Source organism: Lampetra fluviatilis, chromosome 38 (genome assembly GCF_964198595.1).
Source record: "Lampetra fluviatilis chromosome 38, kcLamFluv1.1, whole genome shotgun sequence".
NCBI classification, from domain to species: domain Eukaryota; kingdom Metazoa; phylum Chordata; class Hyperoartia; order Petromyzontiformes; family Petromyzontidae; genus Lampetra; species Lampetra fluviatilis.
In genome coordinates this window covers 10,376,984-10,400,776 of record NC_136312.1, presented here as the reverse complement: position 1 = coordinate 10,400,776, position 23,793 = coordinate 10,376,984, and the positions used below count along the sequence as shown (strand labels likewise).

General features: G+C 52.4%; 2 protein-coding genes across 2 annotated transcripts in view; both read right to left on the bottom strand.

The window, feature by feature from the left end:
- Window positions 1-10,621: 10,621 nt before the first annotated feature.
- LOC144945730 (collagen alpha-3(VI) chain-like) lies at window positions 10,622-18,652 on the bottom strand. Its single transcript, XM_078874301.1, has 4 exons — window positions 17,852-18,652; window positions 16,688-16,753; window positions 15,906-16,079; window positions 10,622-13,132 (listed from the first exon to the last, which is right to left on the bottom strand). Exons 1-4 carry the CDS (start codon window positions 17,976-17,978, stop codon window positions 13,113-13,115), a joined length of 387 nt encoding a protein of 128 aa, XP_078730427.1. The 5' UTR covers window positions 17,979-18,652; the 3' UTR covers window positions 10,622-13,112.
- A 99-nt stretch (window positions 18,653-18,751) lies between these two features.
- LOC144945697 (uncharacterized) overlaps window positions 18,752-23,793 on the bottom strand; it is a 36,402-nt gene continuing 31,360 nt past the window's right edge. The window contains exons 30-33 of the mRNA XM_078874264.1: window positions 23,656-23,733; window positions 22,113-22,166; window positions 21,644-21,692; window positions 18,752-18,855 (exon numbers count right to left, since the gene is read on the bottom strand). Coding sequence (XP_078730390.1) covers window positions 18,752-18,855; window positions 21,644-21,692; window positions 22,113-22,166; window positions 23,656-23,733 — 285 coding nt within the window. The remainder of the gene's footprint in view (window positions 18,856-21,643; window positions 21,693-22,112; window positions 22,167-23,655; window positions 23,734-23,793) is intronic.

The following is a 23,793-nucleotide window of genomic DNA, read 5'->3' as shown; positions in this document are numbered from 1 at the left end:
GCAATTGTCACACGCCACTAATGTCAGCCGTGGCCGGGAATTTAACTCTGGCGTCCATATTCGTAGGGCAGTGCGGTGCTAACCACTGCGCCACGGCCCCACCACTTTGCCGCAGTTATAGCGATTCCCCTCCGATTATTTTGCAACGGTAATCGAGAATTCCCTGTCCAGAGTGCGACATACATGTGTGTAGGGGAGCGGTGGCGCAGTGATTAGCGCTGCGCTACAAACACGGCGATCCGAGTTCGATACGCGCTCACGGAACAACATCAGTGAAGAATATCTGAACCGGTCCTGAGCCTCCCCATGGTTGACTCAGCCTCAAATGAGTAACCTTGTGCGAAGGGGCAAACATCAGTAATGGGGAGACAGAGTCGGCCGGACGTGGTGCTGGCCACACCCGCAAAGTATGTTAAGGCTATACGGGGAATCTTTGTCTTTGTGTAATGGGGTCCCTTGTACGCTGTATGTACACGTGTGTGTGTGTGTGTGCATATGTGGAGAGTGGTGGTGTAGCAGCGCCCTGCGCTACAAACCCATCGACCCGAGTTCGATTCCCGCTCACGGCAAACACCGGTGACGATTATCTGAACCGGTCCTGAGCCTCCGCTAGGTCGACTCAGCCTCAAATGAGCACCTGGTGCGGGGGGGGCAAACATTGCCAGGAGGGAGACAAAGGCGGTCGGGCGTGGTGCTAGTCCACACATACCCCTCGTGTAGCATGCTGGTCTTGTGTAGGTGCAACTCGCGAACAGCGCTTTCCTCAAAAGTGTGCGAGTGAGTGCGTTCCCTTACCTGCGGCACTTGCTCCGGTGAGCAGTAGCAGCAGCAGTAGCAGCAGTAGCAGCAGTAGCAGCAGTAGCAGCAGCAGTAGCAGCAGCAGGACTTGCGTGGCGATGGGGTTGGCGAGTCGAGAAGCGCCCTGGGAAGTCGGTGGGGCTGCTCCCCCTCGCCACAATCTCTCTCCTCTCTCTCTCCCTTCGCTCTCGAGAGCGCTGCTTTTTAAGCTTTCGGCCCCCGTCTCGAGTGATTATGAAGAACGCGGCGAGTGGGTTGGGGGGGTTTATTAGCGCCGATACATTGCACCCCCCCACCCTTCCTTCCCAAGGGCTATTTAAAGCTCAGCCTAGACGCGCGCTTTCATCCACCCAACTTCTGTGCCCCCCCCCTCCCCCGACCGCCTCTCTCTCCTCCCCTCCCTCGAACCTCTCATCTCCAACTCCTTCCCGACTCTCCCACTCCCCTTTCCATCCCCTTCCATCGCTTTCCCCAAGCACAGCCCCACCCAGGGATGGTATTTTTTCCCACTCGATATCATTCCGGAAACGCTGATGGCTGAGTGAGGTTGGCCCGGGAAGTAGGAATTATCGGCGAAAGGCACTACGACTACTACCACCGCTAGACTGCAAGGTACACTTACCGCACCTCCGAAAGAAGTTCAACATACACACCTACATGTTCACAACTATACTGCGTTATTGCGCCATGTGTTTCCTACGATTCTCATGGACAGGTTTCTAAAGTAGCGCAGATAAACTGCGGCGAGCTGGATGCGACGTGCCGACACAATATCCCGGAACGGTGTTTCTCCGCTGTTCCGGCGATAATGAAACGCGTTCTGGCAGCAACCATATCCAGGAGCTCAAGGCCGCTGTCGAGGTCCGCTGGCCACACCGCACCGCGTTCGAGTGGCCGCATCCCCGCACCCCACCCCCCCCTCCGTCCCCCCTCCCGTCTCCCAAATCTGAATTCTCGGCCCTCGAAGCATTCTGCACGGCGGAAGGCATCGGGATCTCGCCGGATTTGAGAAGCTAAGCAGGACGTCGAGCCAGGCTCGCACTGCGATTGAGGAAGGGTTGGAGCGGTGAGGACATCGCTCCCTGTCCTGCGTGCGCGATACGAACCCGGCGAGCCGAGTTCCATTCACGGCGGTGGCTATCGCCAGTGTGTGTACGCACGCACGTGTGTTGAACTTCTTTCGCACCGGTGGCGAGTGATATCTGGAGGGGTGCTGGATCTCACTCTGCCAACAACCGCCCCCCTCCGTCTTCCGTCCTCTTCACCAACCCGCACCGCCCAGCGCGGTGAAGTATGGACAACATCTCCTTCACGGACCGCAGTGCGTGAGTAGGCCTCGCCTGGCACACTGGAGGTTGTGGGTTCGATCCCGACCCTGACCCCTGTTTATTTGGAGTTTGCAAGTTCTCCCCGTGGTGCGCGTGGATCTTTCTCCGGGTCCTCCGATTTTTCCCTCCACTTCTAGAAACATCACGCGTTTCAAAGCATTTGGCTGCTATAAATGTCCACGCGATATGCCACTTCGTTGAGCTATCATTTGTGGCCAGGTCGCTTCTGAATATAGAGCTACATAGCTCAATGGGCCTTTTTAAAAAAGAAAAGTTGAAATAGTTGATGTTGGCCACCCACTCCCTCGCGTTCTGTGCCGGGCCTTCATATGTGCTCACTTACAGCACTTGCCCCAAAAGTCTGTTAAAGACCATACGGGGGATCTCTGTATCGTGTGTTATACGTGTGTGTGTTTGGGTAGAATGATTGCGCTTGCGAGATAATAATGATCAGAAGAAGCCCCTTTGTCAATCCACCGGGATGCCCGCCCTATCGACCGTGGGGTTTGTTTGACCATAACTCGCCACTCTGCACCACCACTGAATGTGCATATCTGTATCTGTCGATAGCATCTCAATATACAGAGGACCGCAGAGCTTGGGGAATTGTTGGCGCCCGCTTCTCGTGCCGCTTGTCTGCGGTTCCTGGCGCCTCTGAGTCGTCATCTGTCGATACGAGGGTGAGCGAATACCGTGCCGCCTGACAATCTGAGATTTCCCTTATTATATGAGGCGGGGTTTTTGAGCGTCATAGTAACGTGGAATGTCATTCAGCGGCTGAGGGGAGAGAGAGCTTGTCCATCGCAATTACAGTCAAATCATCACAAGCTCAAATTAGTATAGAGGCGGTTATCATGTATTAAGTAAAAGTTTTACATACAGCGCCATTCATACAAGGCCTCGCGGCGCTTCACAACATTCTGCCAGTAAACAAAAAAACAACCCTTAACATTAAAACTAAGAGGCAAACAACCCACACAGACGGATATATAAGAGAGAATAAAAGTGATTCTAGATTTGAAGCTTTCGTGACTGCAAGGATTCATACTCTTAGTTCTTTCGGTAAAGTCACGTAGGTGAATAGTCACGTAGAATAAAAGTGGTTTTCAGACGAGTCCTAAAAACCTGGAGTGACGGAGCGTCCCTAACGGTCTGGGGCAAGGAATTCCACAAACAAGAGCCAGTGCTGGAGATTCCACATTCCTATGGCGGAGGAAAGTACATCCAACCATTTTTTTTAAACTTTCTCACAAAGTGGTACCTATTGTATCGACCCCGGAGCAACGATGGTGCCGAGGCAATCCCAACGACGATTTGAATTCGCAATTTTCAAAATTGCGAGCCGCGCTCTCTCTCTCACTGAGTCATCTATGGCCAGATAATTCACATTTATAGGTGTGAGCTAATCGCAGTGAAGAAGTGTGGACATAGTCTCAGGTGGGGGAGAGTAACGTCCGGCATGTGTAGATAGGAAGCAGCGTTAAACCTCATAATTCCCCAATAACCCTGCCTCTCTGGAATATTCACGGCAATAATATTGAAAGGAAATAAATGCGTTTGCTCAGGACATAGGATTTTAATAAAAATGTTAGCGGTTGTATTTCTACTTCAAATAAAGGTGAAAATATAATTCGCGTAAAATTATTAGACGACGCTATTGGTCATATGCTACGTGGCTTATAAATGTATTAATTTAAATATATTTAAAATCATCCAGGATAATGCATTAAAGAGGGCTCTGAGAATGGTGACTGGGTGGGTGGGGATAACGACTCAAGAGGGCTTGAGTTCAACTATAAGTTTCAGCCGCCTGTGATTAATCAGAATCAGAATCTTTATTTATACTGGAGGAATCCGATGAGCTATAAAGCTCTTTTTCACAGATGTCCAGCAGGGGCACGGGGTCAGAACGCTTCAACAACAAACAATACGAAAACGCGATTGTAATACACAAACATGATCTAGTGTAGTTAGTGGCCGATCACCATTGGCTGCACACAAAATAACCCCGTCACATCCAAATGTCTTTTTTGCACGTAACTTTGGATAAAATTCCAACTCTGAAAATAAACAAAAACCATGTAGGTTGACCGTCATCTGATGAGAATTTCTCTGATCGCGGGGCGCTTGGGAAGAAGGTATTGTTCACTTCGTGATCTGGATTATAAGTCGCTGGAAGAAATCTTTAAAGTAGTTCTGTGGTCTCTGCTTCTACGGTGCCCAGGTGCGCCGCGGTATTTTCTAACTGATCAGCAGAGACACGATGAAACAATCTTTTTATTTATTAACAAACACACAGACACACGGACATCGGCGTCAACCAATTAGACAGACACAGACATTGATCCGTAATCGAGGCTTTTTGGGGTTAAATCGGCTGGTTTAGATCGCGATCCAACCCAAAACAACCTCTATTATGGATGCTATTGGCCGCGAAAGCTTACGTGTTAAACAGACATCGATATGAAACTATGAAACAGACGCACGTGCGATGCGCACTGACACACAGAAGAGACACGACTCCCTGCCGTGAATGGGCTTTATTTAAATGTATTTCCTCTGTGGTGATCACTTCTTTATACGTGCATTTCTTTTGTTTGTGTGTCATCTGTGCGAGTGACTGGCGAATTGATGCGGCAGCGTTGTGGGAAGCAATTGCGTGAATGACGCTTTTTCTATACATTTAAATTATTATAAAAGAACCCCTCGTTGAACGACGGTCCTCTCTCACCTAAGTCCCACAGCAAACTCGCAACACGAAGGGAGCATGAAACCGCCGTGTACAGACAGATGGCAAGGCAACACGCTCTCGACTGCCTTCCGCCAGATAGTGTCCCGTACACAGAGCTCCGTCCGTGTCTGTAGGTATGTTGGACTTCTTTAGCACCGTACGTAGCCAACCGCGCGAGTCGGGGAAGGACAACAAACTAAACACAAGTCGTCTTTGCGTGATCCACCAACCCCAGCCTCGGCGTTAAGGGGTTTGCTTTGCTCGGCAGAGCGATGCGTCAATCGCCAAAGACAAAGATCCCCGTATATGCTGAACAGAGAGTTGGGGCAAGCGCTGTTAGCGAGTGGTACCGATGAAGGCCGACACGGCGCACGAGGGGGTGGGTGGCCAGCACCACGCCCGGCCGCCTTTGTCTCCCGCGTGGCGATGTTTACACACCCCGCACCGGGGACTCATTGGAGGCTGAGTCGACCTAGGGTAGGCCCAAGACCGGTTCAGATAATCGTCCACCTGGTCCACCTGGTGTTGACTTTGAGCGGGAATCGAACTCGGTTCGCCAGGTTTGTCGCGCGGCGCGCTAACCGCTCCACCACCGCTCCAAACCACCACCACCACCACCACCACCACGCGACCCCAAACCCCAGATAAATCAGAACATCACAAACGAAGGGACGAGAACGCGCAGCACGACAACAGCAGCAGCAGCAATACTAATAATCATCTTCATCATCGTCGTCGTGAAAGGTGAACGCGCCTAGGCGCTTCATCTAAACGAGTGGCGCGACCCGCGTGCGCCTGCTGTATATTAACGGCGCGCTTGCTGCCATTAAGCAGGAATATGTCACAGGGCCGCTAAGAGACCCCCCCCGCCGCCGCCGCCCCCTCCTCCTTCCCCGGGGTCACCACGGTGCACAACACACGCGCAGGTGCCGCTCGCAAAATTAATGTCCCCGTCTCGACGACGGTCTCCGTAACTAAGAGGGCACTTGGCCCACGCTTCCACGCACGCTGTCCAAACGCCTCGGAAGAGGGGTGGGTGCACCCACACTTGACCCCACCACACGCGACCTGTCGAGAGACTGTGGTGTAGCCATGGACACTGCGGGTTGAACAGAGACGCGGTGGTGGGGGGGGGGGGTGTGGAATGCAACTTACTCAATGTTTCACCTGGGGAAATGAACCGGTGAGTTCTGTATTCATAGCCCGGCGTGGTAACCGTTGACATCAGTGCTTCAGAGCAGTGTTCTTCACTACTTTTCAGAGGAGGGCGTGGTGTGGGTGGGGTGGCACTTTCGCATTTGTGACCATTGGGGTTTGACAGCAGCATGACGATGATGGGGTGGTGGTGTTTTCACGACGAGCAGGGAGGGGGGGGGTCGAACGTCAGGGGCCGCACTGAAGGCCACCAGGGACCCGCCAGTTGCCCACGGGGCCTTGCAATGAAGAACGGCCGCTTCACGCAGAGTGGCTGCGCGGAGTGGCGCGTGACTTGTGTCTGGAAATATACAAACGTGGACGTGTGTGCCAAACTTGCTCACGCGCGCATCATGTCCATACGTAGCAGACATATTCGCCTCCGTAAAGCAAAAAGAAACTGGGAAAGTTGTGTTCGTGAGCTTCCAGTAGACGGCTGTTTTAAATGTTATCAGAGTATTGGATGTTTTGAAATATATATATGTATAAGGTCATGTCTGGTTGTTGATGAAGTGCATCCAATTACATTGCAATCATTTTAAAGGAGTCGTAATGAAGAAAAGAGGACGAACTCTGCGTCACTGTGAGCAGAGACCTGTGGGGTCGGCCCTAGGTGATGATGATGATGATGACGTAGGAACTATTTATGGAGTCAACCCATTAAATTAACAACACATCTCCAAACTTAATGTGATGGATGTTGTTTGTGTGTCTGTATGTGCGGAGCGATAGTGTAGCGGTTAGCGCGCTGCGCTATGAACCCGACGACCCAGGTTCGATGCCCGCTCACAGCCAACACCAGTGTGAAGATAATCTGAACCGGCCCTGGTCCTCACCTAGGTCGACTCAGCCTCAAATTAGTTACTGGTCCGGTGTGTAAACATCGCCACTAGGGGAGACAAAGGCGGTCGAGCGTGGTACTGGCCACCGACCCCCTCGTGTAGGTGCTCGCTAACAGCACTTGCCCCTGCAGTTTGTTAAGGCTATACGGGGAATCTTTGTCTTTGTGCAGTCATTACCTACCGGGCTTGCGACCACCCAACTGTGGCTACATTCGAGAAACGCGTTTTTGTCGCAAATCTCCAAAACTCAAATTTCGACTCCCCCCCCCCCCTCCCCTCCCCCCGCTGCAGAAGTTGGTCTTCCTTCCCCAGATCGTGGCACATCACGAGCCTCTTCGTGGGCCACGGCTGTTAACGACGCCGGCGATAAATTACTCCTACTGCTGCCAACGGCAGCCGCCCCCCCCCTACTCGAATTTTATTTGCCATTTAATCAGTGTCCGTGGCCGCGAAAAGGTCTCTGGACAAGGGCGAATTGTCAGGACTGATTGCTCTGCCACTTTCCCCTCCGCGTCACCCACCCCCCCCCCCACGGGCCACGCGGAGAGGCCGGCTGCCTGACGTCAAGGCGCCGTCTCTTGATTGTTATCCAATTTGGTGGCCGGGATGCGTGGAGTCGTGCGGTGCCTCTCAACTCAAGCCCAAGCCCGCGACCTCCGAGGGCGCCGGAGAAGAAATTCAATTTAGCCCCGCGGGTGCCCCCCCCCCCCGCAGTGGAGGTCTGTCGGCCAGCGGCCAGCCGCCTGAGCCCGGCCAAAGCTGTCAGTCAATCGTTCGAGCAGCCGAGTCCCGATGATACTTTTGCGATTGTGCACGAGAATGGGCGCGTGTGTAAGCAGAACTTTGTTCTCTGTCGCCACCATATAAATAACACATATATTCTTCCCCCCCCCCACCCCGAAAAAATGATATACTTATATAAACAAAAAGTGTTGCTTGCTTTTCGATGTCAGGTTGATTGCTTACGTACGGTGCAAAAGAAGTTCAACATTCAAAGATTCCCGTTTCGCATTAACAGACTGTTGGGGCAAGTGCTGTTAGCGAGCACCTATAAAGGCCGGCACGGCACGCGAGGGGGTGGGTGGCCAGCACCACGCCCGGCCACCTTTGTCTCCCTAGTGGCGATGTTTACACACCACACCAGTTACTCATTTGAGGCTGAGTTGACCCAGCGGAGGCCCAGGACCGGTTCAGATAATCGTCACTGGTGTTGGCCGTGAGCGGGAATCGAACTCGGGTCGCCGATGCACGACACAGACACGCGCCACGACCACCTCAAGCCCCTAGACTTCACCACTTTATAAAACAAAGTGGCAATTCCCATCATCGGTGAACCAAGTAGTTCGCCTGCTACGGCAGCGTGCCACTGAATCCGCCGGAGAACTGGGGCCAAGCAACAACCCCCCTTTGCTAAACCCCGTCGCTTAGTCTCCGCGTACGGCACAGGAGAAGAATGATGATGATGATACATCGCGCGAGGACTGCTCACAAGCCCCGGGCGGCTCGCGGATGAACGGGCAATTGACGGGGGCCACGTGGCCGTAGAGTCCGTTCCTGGGGACACTGCCGAGGGTAGCGCCGCGGCATCGCTCAGACGGCGTCTGCGCCGTTTGGGGGTGGTGGGGGTCGTGGTGGTGGGGGTCGTGGTGGTGGGGGTGGTGGGGGTCGTGGTGGTGGGGGTGGTGGGGGTCGTGGTGGTGGGGGTAGTGGGGGTCGTGGTGGTGGGGGGGGGGGTCTTGGTGGTGGGGGTCGTGGTGGTGGGGTCTGGTGGGGGTCGTGGTGGTGGGGTGTGGGTGGTTGGGGGTGGTGGCGGTTTAGCGCTGTGGCTCGCCGCTATTCTTGCGATGCGAAGACGACGACGACGACGATGATGAGAGCCGCTCGCTAATGGGCTGGGTGGGAATAATAATAATACAATAATAATTATTATTAAATATGAGAAAGAATAAAAAAAAAAGATAATTCTCCCGCGGTGTAACGGTGAGCACGCTGGACTCGCAAATGCACAGCCGTCGAAGGTTGCATTCGACCTCCCGGGGCGGCAGTTGAATCCCCCCCCCTCCCTGCCCCCCTCCACCTGTCCACCCAGCAACGTGAATGGGTTCCCATCACAGCGAGTCCGATCGGCAGGTCGCGTGTGTGGTGGTGGTGTAAATTGTCGGCGCTCCCACCTCTTCCAAAATGGACAGACAGCGTGGAAGAGTAGGCCAAACACCCTCTAGAGCAGTGGTTCTTAACCTGAGGTGCACGCACCCTCTGGAGGGTGTGAGATGCCCTTCCTGGGGGGTGCGAGAAATGCCAGATTATTTTTGGAAGGTAAATCATCTCAACACAAATTATGCATGGGCACGAAAGTACAACGACTTTGTTTCATCAAACCGATGTCTGTATTTACATTATAACACATTTTAATCATTGAGACGCATAGGGGTGCAGGCTGCACTAAAAAGGTTCAGAGCCACTGCTCTCGAAGGACTGTCACAGAGCGCCCTCAAGCGCAATTGCAGGGCTGCGCCTTTGACCCTCGCAAGTGCGAAAGAGCATCCGGGCAAAATCCTCCCTCTCTCTGCCGACGGACGCGGGCTCAGAGGTTGCCACCGTCAGTTGGAGCAACCCCTTTGCATCCAGAGTTCACATTTCCAAATTGCAACTCACGCCAGCCAGCACGGAGCCGCGGAATGTTTTGTGCGGAACTTGAATCGTGCCGACGGGACGCCCGATATTTCATGGCAATTAACAAAGCCAAGCCACCCGGCAGCGGGCGACGTTGCAAAGTTTTTTTTTGCATCCTGCCGAAATGCGATGTGTCATAATTACGGGCACTCTCAAAAAATGGACGAGCAATTTTCTCAAATGTGCACGGTCAATTTAAGCTTTTTCGCCCGTCTGGCTGGACATTCGGGATATAATTATTTACCATTCCAGAAATAGAAATTTGCAACGACAAAAATAACAAAGAGAGAGATGAGCGGTAGGGTGCCTGCACCACGAGCTGCCAGTGCATCACCCTGTGCCTCGCGATCCAACTGAGATTCGGTGCCTGGCCCGTAGCTCTCTTGGTTGAGCAGAGCTCAAAATTGTCATTGCCAACCTAAATCATCACCCCCATTATTGATGATGCTAATCGTGAGGATGATGATGATGATTAGCATCATTAACAGCAGCAACAGCAGCATCGGCAAAAGCAGCAGCAGCAGTCATCATCATCAGTAGCAGTATAAACAACATCAACATCATTATTTACATCGTCATAATCTGGATCATCAATCATGTGCATCATCACAATCATGACCAGAATCGGCATCGTCACCCGATTATTAATCATCTGCACCATCAGCCAACTGAATCTGCACCATCGTGATTTCCCTCCGATTAGCACGGTCGGCTTCGTACGGTGCGAAATTTCAACACACACACACACACGTCATCATCTTGCACAGTTATCTGCATCGACCATCTGAATCACCATCAGCACCATCAGCGCCATCTCCATCAGCACCATCACCATCTGCATCGCACCCCCCCGGCACCCCCCCTAACTCGCTCTCCCGCTCCCCCCCCCACCCACTGGTGGTCGGTCTTGGCGCTGCGTGAAGAGGCATCGGAAGAGCGGACACATTGGCCCCGCGAGTTAAAACCCGAAAACACATTGTCGTCATCGTCGTCATCATCATCGCTTGCATTTTTGAGAACGTTCGCAAGAGAGTTTTCGGATAAATGCTTCGTTTATTCGGTACGCGGTGAACACGTTCAAACGGGTTTTTCATGAAATTAAAATATATATGTACATTTACGTATAAAAACACACGAAAAAATACGAAAAATTCGTGTACATCCATAATAGAGGTTTGTTGGGTTAGATCGCGTAAATATTTAAATGTGTCGTTAAAACCCACCACCACCCTACACAGCCAACTAGTAACCCTTATTTTAATTACTTACTAACTTGCTGTGTCGGGCGGTGGCAGGTTTTAAAGACACATTCATATATGTGCGCGATCTACACCAAAAAAAACTTTATTATGGATGATATTGGTCGCGAAAACCCGCTACGTGTGAAACTGTTCCGTGTACAATTTCACAACTCCCCCCCCCGCCCCCCAACTTCGGCCTCTTGCCGTACAACTCGGGGCTGGGCGCAAGGCGAGTGGCGACTCGTGGCCGCGAACTCTTTTGCCCGCATCCTCGTGGGCCGACGGTCCAAATTTCTGCGGTGGCGCCTCTGCTCGGGCGTTTCGTGCCGAACAGGAACCAGGCGAATTCTTGAAACGCCCCTAACGTGACCCGGCAATGACCCCAAGCCGCACGCGCCCCGTGTACCACCAGGCTCCTATCCCAACGGCGGCCGCGTCGCTTTGGCGATGCGGGGGGGATGGATGCGTCGCGGTCACCGTGACTGCATCAGCAATTTCATTTGAAAATAGCAGCCCTTTGGCAATCCGCTTAACAACACACCATTCCGATCACGCTGGAGCGTATGACTGTGCTTCAACACGCTGGTTCATAGTATGCCACATTGGTGAAGGAGACCGGGGGGGGGGGGGTGATCAGGACTGGTTCGGAGGTTGCACACAGCTGATATTAGCTCCGGACAGGATTCGTGGTGCAGTGCGCCTACCGCTGCACCGCCACTCCGCGCCACTGAGGCAGCAATGAAGTTTAATCCCAAGCTGTTGACCCAGACTCGCGAAAGTAATCTCTGTTTGCAGAGCCTTAACTGGGTTGAGAATATTTATATATTTTGAAACCTCATTGGGGAATCATTGGCAATCATGGGAGAACTTCCCGTCTTAAGAATATAGATGCAAGTTGCCGTATAAAAGTTACGCGTTAAAATACTTCATAAACCGTACCGTGCTGTTCGCAGTGAACTTGGAGCGTTGCAATATACTTTCCGTAAAAACTGTGAACGTTATTGATGCGTTTTGCCAAACGTGTGCTCTTTAAGTCTCCCTTCATACCAGAATAATAAAATCCACTCTGCGCATCTTGGCGCCTGGAACCGGGAGGAAAAAAAAATAACTTAGTGCATTTATTGCAAATAAGGCTCCCTGCAAAATGTAAACCACAGCACAGCAAATCAAAATAAGAATAAAAAAACACCGTGGCAACAAGCTCAACGTGTGCGCAACAGCATAGAGGCTCAGCGAGGGATCCAACTCTCAAAGGCGCCTTCGCAACGCTCCGATATTCCTGAATGACGAGTGCCACGCGGGTGGTAAGGGCTGCCGATCTGGAGCTCAGACCGATTCTCACGGGCGTGGGGGGTCGTCACGAGGCGTGGTCACTGCTCGGCGATAGAGACACAACAAGCGATGACATCACTGGCCTTAAGAGCAGCTCGGCACGTGTCGACTCTACGGCTGACGAACGTCCGCCGGGTTGGTATTGGTCAGATCTGGACTGAAACTGCTCAGTTGTTAAGACAATTTCTTGTCTACGTTGCCATTCTAGAGTGGCCGTGCTGTCGGTGTCCTGCCAGTAGAGGAGGAGTAGTCAATTGTGAACTCTCGCAGGGAGATGCAACCTGCCATGTGAGAGAAACGATCCACAGAAGTGGATATCAAAGAACTCCTTCTGAAATCCCTGAAGGTGACCGCTTGACACACGCACACACACACAAACACCATCTGCCCTGCGATTGAGTCGCGATTGTTGCAGAGGTGCCAAGCCATTTTCTTATTTGTTAATTTCTCAGAGCTGGCATTTCACCGAATCATGACGCGGAAGCAAGTTTAACATGAGAGAGCTTTGTGTGCAGTCACTGGTGACCGAGCTGTCCGTCAACTCAATGCACTTGAGGAGCCGGCATAGTCAGACAGCGGCCCGCATTCACACCCAGTGTATCTGTGGTGCCGGCCTAGCGCGCTGACCTCCCAGCGACCTCTGACCGACCTCTGAGCCACCTGGTCATCTCCTAAACTGGCCGGGCGTTTTAATAAACATTGTGTCCGTGCCCGTGCAACACCTGAGCCCAGCACACGCGCTTCCACGGAACTCCTGAAACGAGCAGGTCTTTTTGAAGCCACGCCTTGAACCTGTTGGCACGCCTCACGGTTGTTGGACGTGCGCTGACTTCGGCAACAAAGTGCAGGTCTCCCCTTGCAAACGCGATTGAAATTAGCACCAGAGTATAGGCCGTTACAATCACTCTTAATAGACGAAAGCACCATAGTTCTTACAATGACGGCGACGACGATGATGAAGTGATGAAGAGGTTTACGAGGCAGGAGCAGCACCTGGAAGGAGAAGATTTGAGGTTATAGCACAGACCACGGCATGAAGCTCATGGAGCCACGAGCGAGTCGATGTGTACAGAGGAAGGGCAAGGCCATATTTCATGCTGTGAACTCATTATTTCTTGGCAAAGACTCCTAATCACAGCTGTGATGACAATCGCCTGACGTCCGTCTCTGTAAACATCCTTTTTTTCGTTTTCCGTACCCGTGCCAGACGTGAACATGCCCGCTTGCTCCCGGCTTCTAAGTTGTGTTTGCTGAAGCTGTAAACAATAATTATGGAACCCCCTTTGTAAATGCGCCGCTGGGTGAAGCTAGCCCCACACCGTGCGGTTCAAGGGTCAAGGGTCAAGCGTGGGTTTGGTGAAGGCTGTTGGGGAGAGGCAGTTCTGGTTCAGATATCACGCGCCTCCATCAGTTTGAGTTATGGCCGGGAATCAAACCCAGGTCGCTGGCTCCGGTCTCCTTGTTCTCCATACGGCTGACGTTGGTGTAGACCAACCACCGTGGCTTTCCATTGCGGCGGTTGAGCCGGACGATTGCGTCAGGAGCAGCGGAGTGCAGTGCGGAGCCGCGACTTCAAGGTGAGGATCAAAAACACTTCTATTCTAAATCTTTTAAATGTTTTTATTTTACCAGGTAAGTCCCCGCTGAGCTATACAGCTCTTTTTCAGGAGCCAATGATTGCACAACGAAGTCGCTTATCACGTGGAAATTTATAGCAGCCAAAATACTGATTCTAACTGTGGAGGGGAAATGCGGAGGGAAAAACCGGAGGGCCCGAAGAAAAAAAAACGTATTTTGGAGCTACAGGATCTAGGACCGTTGAATTTGCAGCGTTGCCTCCTCCCTTAATTAACCGAGCGCCACGGCGAAGCAACCTGGCGGCTGACCGGCCGGATGAGCGATCGCGGTTACGGAGAGCAACAGCCGGAGCCTCGGTGCCGGCGCGCCGCACCAGCTGTTGCGGGCAGCGCCGCACCGAGCCCGTGGCGGCTGCTCGCGGCACCTGCCTCGGGTTGGAGGGGCGGGCATCGGCTCGGGCAGCGCACATTGCCGACGCCGGGCGCGCTCACAAACGGCTTCGTCCCGCTGCGGAGAATTATCTCCCGCAGTGGGTTTGTTTATTTTTTAGGTTTTTAAAAATATATATATATCGCTACAGGAGCACCGAACTTTTTAAACTGCCACTTGGAAACGCTATTGTTTTATTCATGCAGTTTCAATTTTAACCGATGGAAAAGTTCTACCCAACAATTTTCAAACGTTTAATGTGTGTGTGTGTGTGCACCTGTGTGTTATAGTGTGGGGAGCGGCGGTGTAGCGGTTAGCGCGCTGCGCCATGAACCTGGTGACCCGGGTTCGATTCCCGCTCACGGCCCACAACAGCGACGATTATCCGAACCGGTCCTGGGCCTCCGCTAGTTTCGATTCAGCCTCAAATGAGTACCTGTGCGTACCTGTGCGTACCTGCGGGCGTGTGTGGGGGTACGTGTGTGTGTGTTTGGGTATGTGTGCTCTAGGGCAGCTCAGCCTAAAAAAATTGCCACAGGGGAGACAAAGGCGGCCCGGGCATCGTGCTGGCCACCCACCCCCTCGTGTACCGTGACGGCCTTCATAGGTGCTACTCGCTAACAGCACTTGCCCCAACGGGGGGGGGGGGATCTTTGCCCTTGTTATTTTGTCTGTGCACGTGTGTAGTCTCCTCCGCTACCGCCATCGTTTGGAGCCCCCTTCACCCACCAATCTGCACCGTGCACTCCCATCTCCCCCCGACTCAGGTCCAGGCTCAAGACCGTCCCCTTTATTGCTCTGCCTGTGACCAACTGCATAACTCTGAGAAAAGAAATATTCCCAGCGGTTCCGAACTGCTTCTTGAGATGCAGTCGCATTTAGACGCTACGTAACTCCACACTGCAAGATATTGTATATTGATGTGTGGGGAGTGATGGTATTGTGAATGTGTGTGTGTAGCTGGGAGCGGTGGTGTCTTGGTTAGCGCTGCGCTACGAAACCCGGCGGCCCGAGTCCGATTCCCACTCACGGCCCACACCGGCAACGATTATATTTGATCTGAACCGGTCCTGGGCCTCCCCCTAGGTCGACTCAGCCTCAAAAGAGTACCTGGTGCAGTGTGTAAACATCGCCACTGGGGAGACTAAGGCAGCCGTGCGTGGTGCTGGCCACCCACCCCCTCGTGTGTCTTGACGGTCTTCATAGGTGCTCGCTAACAGCACTTGCCCAAATAGTCTGTTAAGGCTACACAGGGGATATTGGTGTAGTGTGGAGCGGTGGTGCAGCGGTTAGCGCACTGCGCTACGAACCGGGCCACGGCCATCTCCAAACAAATCAATCAAACTTTGTTTCTTTAAGTCACCTCTTTTGAAACCAAAGCGCTTGTACATAAATTAGTAACCTCCATTAAGGCCTTAAAACCATGCAATTAAAATAGTAGCCAAGGACCATCTTTCCAACGATGTTTCTCTTGCTGCTGCTGCTGTGCTCACGCAACACGGATCATCCCACGAAAAATAACCGCCCAACCAGCTTAACGGGACCATCATCCATGAAAATCTTCAAACAAACTCGACACTCCAACTATTGTGTCTCTAAGTATCTCTATGAGTCTCTACGTACCTCTATGAATCTCTACGCATTTCTATGCAGAGTTCTACGTTGAGATAACCGGGCAAAACCGGCTGACCGGGAACCACCGTCCCGCGCAACGGAATGGAACAAACTCGACGGTTCGATCCTCCCCCCCCTCCCGCACCTGGCGGGGTGAGGCGGCACGCCCGGACGCAGCGCTCCTCGCTGTCGAAGCGGTTCTCGTTGCCTCCGCAGCCGCCGTAGATGAACGGCTGGCACTCGTCCTCGCCAAGGTGGTAGAACCACCGCACCGCGTGCTCGTCGCAATCGCCCTCCGACATGGGCAGGCGGCACGCGTCTGCGGGGACGCGTGGGCCGGAGGGGGGAGGGGGAGGGTGGTGGTGAGGATGGCCCAACGGGCCCAAAGGGACGGCGGTGACCGGCGATGTTGTTAACGAGTTAACGGGAATTGGCGGTAGACGCATTTGTCCGCGAAAGCGTTTTTTTTTCTTCTTCTTTCATTCAACGATTTTTTTTTATTTTAGCAAGTAATGCCCACTGAGCTGTACAGCTCTTTGAGAAGTGAGCTGGCAACGAATGATAGCTCGAGGAAGTGGCCGATATCATGACGTGGCAATGTGTAGCAGCCAAATACTCTGAGCGCGTCACGTTGATCCGCGTGAACACGGGGAGAGAGAGAAAGACACGCAAACTCGAAATACACAGCAGGCGTCAGGGTCGGGATCGAACCCACGTGCTCCTGCATACTAAGCGAGGTAGTTAACATCTCATAGCCACCCGCCTTAGTCGCCCTACGACGACGACGACCGTGGGTGGACAGAGATCGTCAAGCGCGGGTGCGACGAGAGGACGACAAAGTTAACGAGAGTGAGGAAAGACGCAGAAGGAGGATGGTTTGGGGGGGGGGGGGGGAAGCAAGTGCCGGCAACCACGACTGCATCTCACCTCGCTCGCGCAGGAACTGCAGCTTCTGGGAAATCTCCGTGCTGTTCCACGTGACCTCGGTGTCCGCTGAAACGACAATCGGATCGCGCTCCGTACGTCCAGGAATGTGGCGGCATGATCACACAAAAAAAACTACCAGGTAAGGCATACTGAGCTTTATATATAGAGATATATAGAGATATAAAACAATCAGAAGTGACCAGGCCACAAGTGATAGCTGAACGAAGTGGCTTATCACGTGGAAAGTATAGCAGCCAAATACTCTTAAATGCACGTTTCTAAATGTGGAGAGAAAAACTGGAGGAGCAGGAGAAACATTCAGGCGACCACGAGAAGAGAGACATGCAAACTCCAAATATACAAATGCCAGGGTTGGGATCGAAGCCACGACCGGATGTTAACTACCTCGCCTGGTATGCAGGCAAGAATTCGTCAAAACCTCAGAAGATTTAATGCAGCGTGGGGCACGGATGCAGGGCAAGGGCCCGTATCTCACAGACAGGGTCGTCCTTGATTTGAAGCACATGGCAGAATGACCAGCCATGGTTCAAGTCTCACTCGGCTGATGAGACACTGAAGGTTCAAAAACCGTTCCAGAGCTCGCTTGCATTGACCCAACGTTAATGGAATGATGAATCCCCAGAAGGCTGATTGGGATGTCCAAAATATAAATGTTTGGAGGGACAGACATGTGAAGGAAGCATATTATGTGCTCAGTCATTTTGTTACAATGCATGACAATCATTCTTGTTGTCCTTCCCACGCACCTCCGATGAGCACGGTTGGCTACGTACGGTGGTGCGAATGGAGCTCAAGGTAAGTGCATGCAGCAGAAGGAAAGCTCAGCCAGTGCGCTGACTTACAAACCTGAATACGCGCCAGAGAGCGATGGCACTGTGATATGAAAAGAAGCTTGTCGCTCAGTGGGCTTTACCTGATAAAATAAAAATACTGTAGATATTTCTTTTGTTAGTTAGTTGCTTATCTTTCCTATACTTTTCACTCCTATTGTGTTGTTGTATTGTTTACTGTTGTAACGTTCTTGACCTGCCCCTACTGCACATCTGTGAGAGAAAAAAAAAGAGGCTCATAGCTCATCGGATTCAAGACGGCCGAGTTGACGGCAACGCGAGAACCGTCGTGCGGCCCTCCGCGTTCAAACACCTTGCGGCCGGTGGGCTCCCAGCGCCGGCTGGGCCTCCGCCCCGCCCCTGTGCGCCACCACCTCGGTTCGGAAGTGCGCGCCGCCCTCGCTGCCAGCGCCGTCGTCGTTGCCGCCGCCCGTGCCCATCACCCGCCCGCGCCGGTAGTCCCCGTCCTGGTCACGCGCGCCAAGACGCCAGCCGCCTCCTCCTCCTCCTCCGCCGTCTTCTCCTGGTGAAGGGAGCCGATGTCAACGGGAAGTTCTTGGCGCACTCTCCCAGTGCCCTGACCGCCACAGAGCAAGCTGCTTTCACAGCGGAGACTCGAGCAACAATTACATTTGTCATAATAATGATGAAAATAATAATAAGCTACAGTCCCTGGTCTCTCCGCTGCCGGATGAAGGTCTCTCCACGCCATGACGGGCATGGGCGTGGTTTGATGGTACTTCTTGTGACCGCAGGAACGATACTCAAAGAGTCAACTTGGAGTTTTCTCAACGATTAACGAGCAAGAGGCGACCCTCATTATCCAATCGCGGCCCAAAGCCGGTGGTGGAAACTCCACATTCCTATGGCGGTGGCCTGTTAATCCGTGGGACGAGCAGTGGTGACTTACCGCCGCAAGCGTTTATTTATTTTATCGACCCCTCTAGTGAAGGCCCCCTTCCGCCAGGCATCGGCAAACGGCCGCAGCGGCTGCACCTTGAACGTTTGACTATCGCGTATACCGTTCACGTTAAATCAATGACGTGATGAAAAGGTCCGACGTTCATTAAAGACATTTTTCGAATGTACATTTTATTCCGTCAGGAATTGTAGCTTCTGGACACGCGTCCCATTTCCCCCCCTCCCGTCCCCTCCTTCTCCTGCCCACTTCCCACTCCCCCGGAGTCTTAAGTCCGTCTCTGGCTGCGGTGAGTCATGGTTCATTATCTCCGTGGCTGTCGCGGTGTGCCGTCGCCACGAGCAGAGGCCGGTGCGCTGAACGCAACGGCAGCGCCGCACTCCCCGTACCTCCGCAAGCTGCAAGACACGCAGGCAGAGAAACGCAACAACGGCCGTGACTCAACCCCAGCGGCGATATTTACATCCGCCTCATTCATCTCAATCGTTTCATTCAACGGGAATGGCGTACACAGTTTTAAAAATACCATCGCAGCCCGTCGCTTATATTTTTTAATGGAATAAAGGGTATTCATGCAGCCTGAATGTTCCGAAAGCGTTAGTTCTATAAATAACTATGGCACCCTTTCGCCCGTATCAAGATATTGAACGATGAAAAACAAGGCTTTAGCCTCAAAGCATATTTGTTGGCTTTTTTTACCACAAGGATGCAAGGTTGCGCAGATGGGACAACCTCTGTAATTGGTGTCTATTTGGTATAAAACATCGCCTGGAATTACCTCAGAAAGGGGTAAAGGTCTTTTTTTCAATCAGTTTATTTTTTCTGTTAATTTACAAAACTGTGAATAAGAAAAAATCTCCTCACACAAGCGCACGGCTGAGATAATTTTTCAATGCTGCGATTTTCGTGAGCGGTCCGTGTGCATCTGTTGCGCGAGTAAATTGTTCATTGCTGTGACGTCGATGGTAATGATGGTGATGTTGTCCATGGATTTAGCCAAACATCCCAATTCTGGAAGCCTTGATACTAAGCATTTATATTAACACCACTACCAGCAGATGCCAACAGTCCCCAATCAACAGTGGCAATCCCTAACAATTCAATGCCCCAAAACTATGACAACACACACACACGCACAGTTCCCCCGTATAGCCTTAACAGACTGCTGGGGCAAATGCTGTTACTGAGAATCAATGAAGGCCGGCATGGCACGAAGAGGCTGGTGGCCTGCACCACGCCCAGCCACCTTTGTCTCCCTAGTGCCGATGTTTACACACCACACCAGGTACTCATTTGAGGCTGAGTCGACCTATGGGAGGCCCTAGACCGATTCAGATAATTATCACTCGTGTTGTCCATGAGAGGGAATTGAACTCGAGTTTGCCGGGTTCATAGCGCAGTGTGCTAGCCGCTACACGACCGCTCCCCACACAACAATAACAACAACCGCCATTCGCCACTAAGTGGTGGTGACGTCACCACGACGCTTGTGCCAGGCTATGTGCACGTTGAGGCCACACACACACGCACACATAGACACATGACTCTCTCGAAAAATACACTCGTGGTCCCGATTGGCTGCCACTTGCTTTAAAAAAGACGTGATCCATCTCTCTACACTTTCAAACCTTTTACAAATACAGATATTTCGATTTAAAGCATTTCGATTTAAAGCTTTCGTGACTGCAGGGATTCATATTTTGGTTCTTTCGGTAAAGTCACGTAGAAGGGGAATAATAAAATAAAATAAATAAACAAACAAAAATCTCGTTTCGCAAATTCATTTGGTGCTAACAAGTGAAACGCTCATATAATGCATGGACACTAACCCTAGCAGCAGCAGCAGTGACATGTCGACCACGTTGAAGCTCGCGCTCAACGCCGATATCGCGCTTCTCCCGTGTGTCGCACGCCCGGCCACTGCAGAGTGAGAACCCTTCACCTACCCCCCTTCACCCCCCGGCCTTCCTTCCCCCCCCCCTCCCACGCGCGGCATTAACTTTGGCTGTGAACGAAAACCGGGGCCCTGTAATCGGCGTGCAATAGAAGTCATTAGTCAGGGTCTCCCCCTCCGGACGCATTAGGGCGCTAATTGGATGATATTTAGCGAGCGGCACTCACGCATCAGTCGCTAATGGTGCCAGCGCGGGGCGGGCGCCTCTCGCGTCTCGGTCCCCGCGAGCATCTCAAACAGCCGCGCAAATTAACCCCCAACCCCCGCGCCCCCCCCCCCCCCCCAGCGGGGAGAGCCGATGTCTAAAAGCCAAAACAATTAGGGGCACGCACCCCTGTGGCCCACGAGCCCGGGCCACGCGCCGCGACACGCGCGTGCCCGTGCGCGTCAAGGTGGGGGGCGGCGGAAGGGGGGGGGGGCTGCTGCCTGCCTGCGTGCGTGAGCACGTGCATCACGTGTGCATCACGCGTGATGCACGTGCGCGCTATGTGTCTGTGTGTACCTGCGCGCATGTGTGTGCGCGCGTGTGTGGGGGTGTACGTGTGTTTGTGTGTGGGGGTGTCTGTGCTCGAGGTTGACTCGGCCTCAAAAATGAGCCACTAGGGAGACAAAGGCGGCCGGGGGGTGGGGCTGGCCACCCACCCCCTCGTGTGCCGTGCCGGCCTTCATCGGTGCTCGCTCGCAGCACTTGCCCCGACAGTCTGTTAAAGGCTATATGGGGGATCTTTGTCTTTGTGATGTATGTCCGTGCTATGTGTCTGTGTATACCTGTGCGTGTGTGTGGGGATATGTGGGTGTGTGTTTGGGTATGTGTGCTCAGGTATGTGTGCGTGAGTTCAGCTGTGTGTGGTTATGTCGGGAGGGGAAGTGTAGGTTCACAGCTTCATAGCGCAGCGCGCTATCAACCTACACCCGTCATTACGAGTTCGATTCCCGCTCACGGCCAACACTCGTAAAAAATATATAAACTGGTCCTGGGGCTCCCCGAGGTCAACTCAGCCTCAAATGAGTCCCACTACGGAGACAAATGCGTGTGGTCCTGGCCATCCACCGCCTCTCATGCCGTGTCGGCCTTCATAGGAACTCGCGAACAGCACTTGCCCCAACAGTCTATAGAGGGGATCTTTGTGTCAATGCGTGTAGTGTACATGCCAGTGTGCTTGTGAACGGTGTGCGTGTGCTGCATGTGCGCAGGGTGTATGCAGGGGGTGTGCGCGAGCTCGCGTACGTACTGCAGCGTCCGCTCATCTCTTCACGAAGAATGGAGCGAATCGCCTCCTTCTGCAAAGAGCCAAAGCAAAGAGCAGCAGCAGCAGCATCACACACGGGGGGATTCTCAAAGCGGGCAAAATAAGCACAGCGAGCAAATTGAATCCCGCATCACAACAACTACAAATCTCAGGGATTTGTTGGAGGTCAGAGCCGAGGGAGTCGAGTGGGCGGGCTTAAGAGGGCGACGTGAGCGGCACTAACCGGCAGCAGAAAGCTCGAGAGGTGGGCGCCAAACGGCACCTCGACCTCATCGTGGCTCATGGCATCATTTGTGTCGGCACCGGGACAAAACCCCGGGGAGCTTTTTACACCACATCCGCAGAACTCTCGGTCCGACGGCCGTTGAATGTCTCCACATTGGACACGCGACGAATGCCGCGTTGACGAGCGACGCCGTCTCGCGGACACCGATCGCGCGCACGCACTCACCGTGATCCCCACTTCTCCTTTGTAGCCGCGATTTCCCACCTTGCCCGAGCTCCCCTTGCATTTGCGACGAGGGAAGAAGGGAGAGGGAGAGAGAGGCGACAAGCAATCGGCAGCTGTGCTCGTTACGAGTCGAAGGCAAATCGCCTCCCGGCTCAAACGGGCGGTTGGGCGGCGACCCTGAGACCGGCGAATGGGAATTCCACATTCCTATGGCGGGGGGGGGGGTCAGTCTTCCCGCACGACGACCAAGCGGGAAGTTTTTTCCGGCACGAATCTGCAGCTGTTTATTTATTTATAATAAACGTTTTTGGGTTAGACCGCGTTATTTATAAATGTGTCGTAACCCTCCACCACCCGACACGGCCAATCAGTAAAAAAGTGTCACGTTGGTCAGAATGGCGAATTGCCCGATGATGCTGGATGTAATTACCAGCGAAACGTCGTACTCAAAAATGTTAAATGTTGTGGTTTCACGCTTCAACACACCGGTGGGCTAAAGTAGGGAACTATTTGTCTTTTTTTAAGGTGACACTTTTTTGCTAATTGGCCGTGTCGGGTGGTGGAGGGTTACGACACATTTATAAATAACGCAATCTAACCCAAAAACGCTTATTATGAATAATATTGGTCGCGAAAGCCTACGTGTTTATTTATTTGTATTTATTCATACCTCACCTCCCCTGTAGCGGATGTCTAGCCACCGTGACAAAAGGGTGTTCAAGATAATTACTCAGTCAGGAAGCGATTGCAGAACGAATATGAATGTCCGACAAATGCGCCGTAGATGATATACACGACAAACGAGAATAAATTAACGCTCACGAGAAAGCTCACTGATGAATGAAGACATGATAATTAATGGTTATTCATGGGTGATCAATTATTGTTGATTGAAGATAATGGCAATTGATTATGATGAATAATTAACAGCAGCAATGTCAAAATTCGTAATCATACCAATTCTCATCATCACCATCATCATGAGACAATGCATATACTACCAAAGAATGTTTTTTGTTTACATGATCACCACAAGTATATGTGGTTAATGCAGACATGATTCCTTGCAAAAGGTTTCAATTTGGAGTTTTTACATCGTAACATAACTGTTATATTGCCAGAAAGGGTAAAACCTATTCTTATATACAAGAGAGTGATGTTCACAATAACGATGATGACGACGACGATGATGATTATGATGATGACTGATGATGATTACAATGATGACTGATGGCCATTCTGTTGATTCTTGACAACTGATGACTACGACGGTGATGACGACGACGACGACGATGATTACAATGATGACTGATGGCCATTCTGTTGATTCTTGACGGCTGATGACGATGGTGATGACGACGACGACGACGATGATTACAATGATGACTGATGGCCATTCTGTTGATTCTAGACGGCTGATGACGATGGTGATGACGACGACGACGACGATGATTACAATGATGACTGATGGCCATTCTGTTGATTCTAGACGGCTGATGACTACAACGGTGATGACGACGATAGGAGCGCACCTCGTGCTCACCTGTTCTCCCTTGCTGCCAGGTTCACCCGGCAGGCCGCTGGCTCCGGTCACGTCCATCCCGGGGGGCCCCACTTTGCCCTGCAGGCAGCGACGTACATCAGCATTCACACCATGGTGCGCAGCACGAAACCAGCAAAC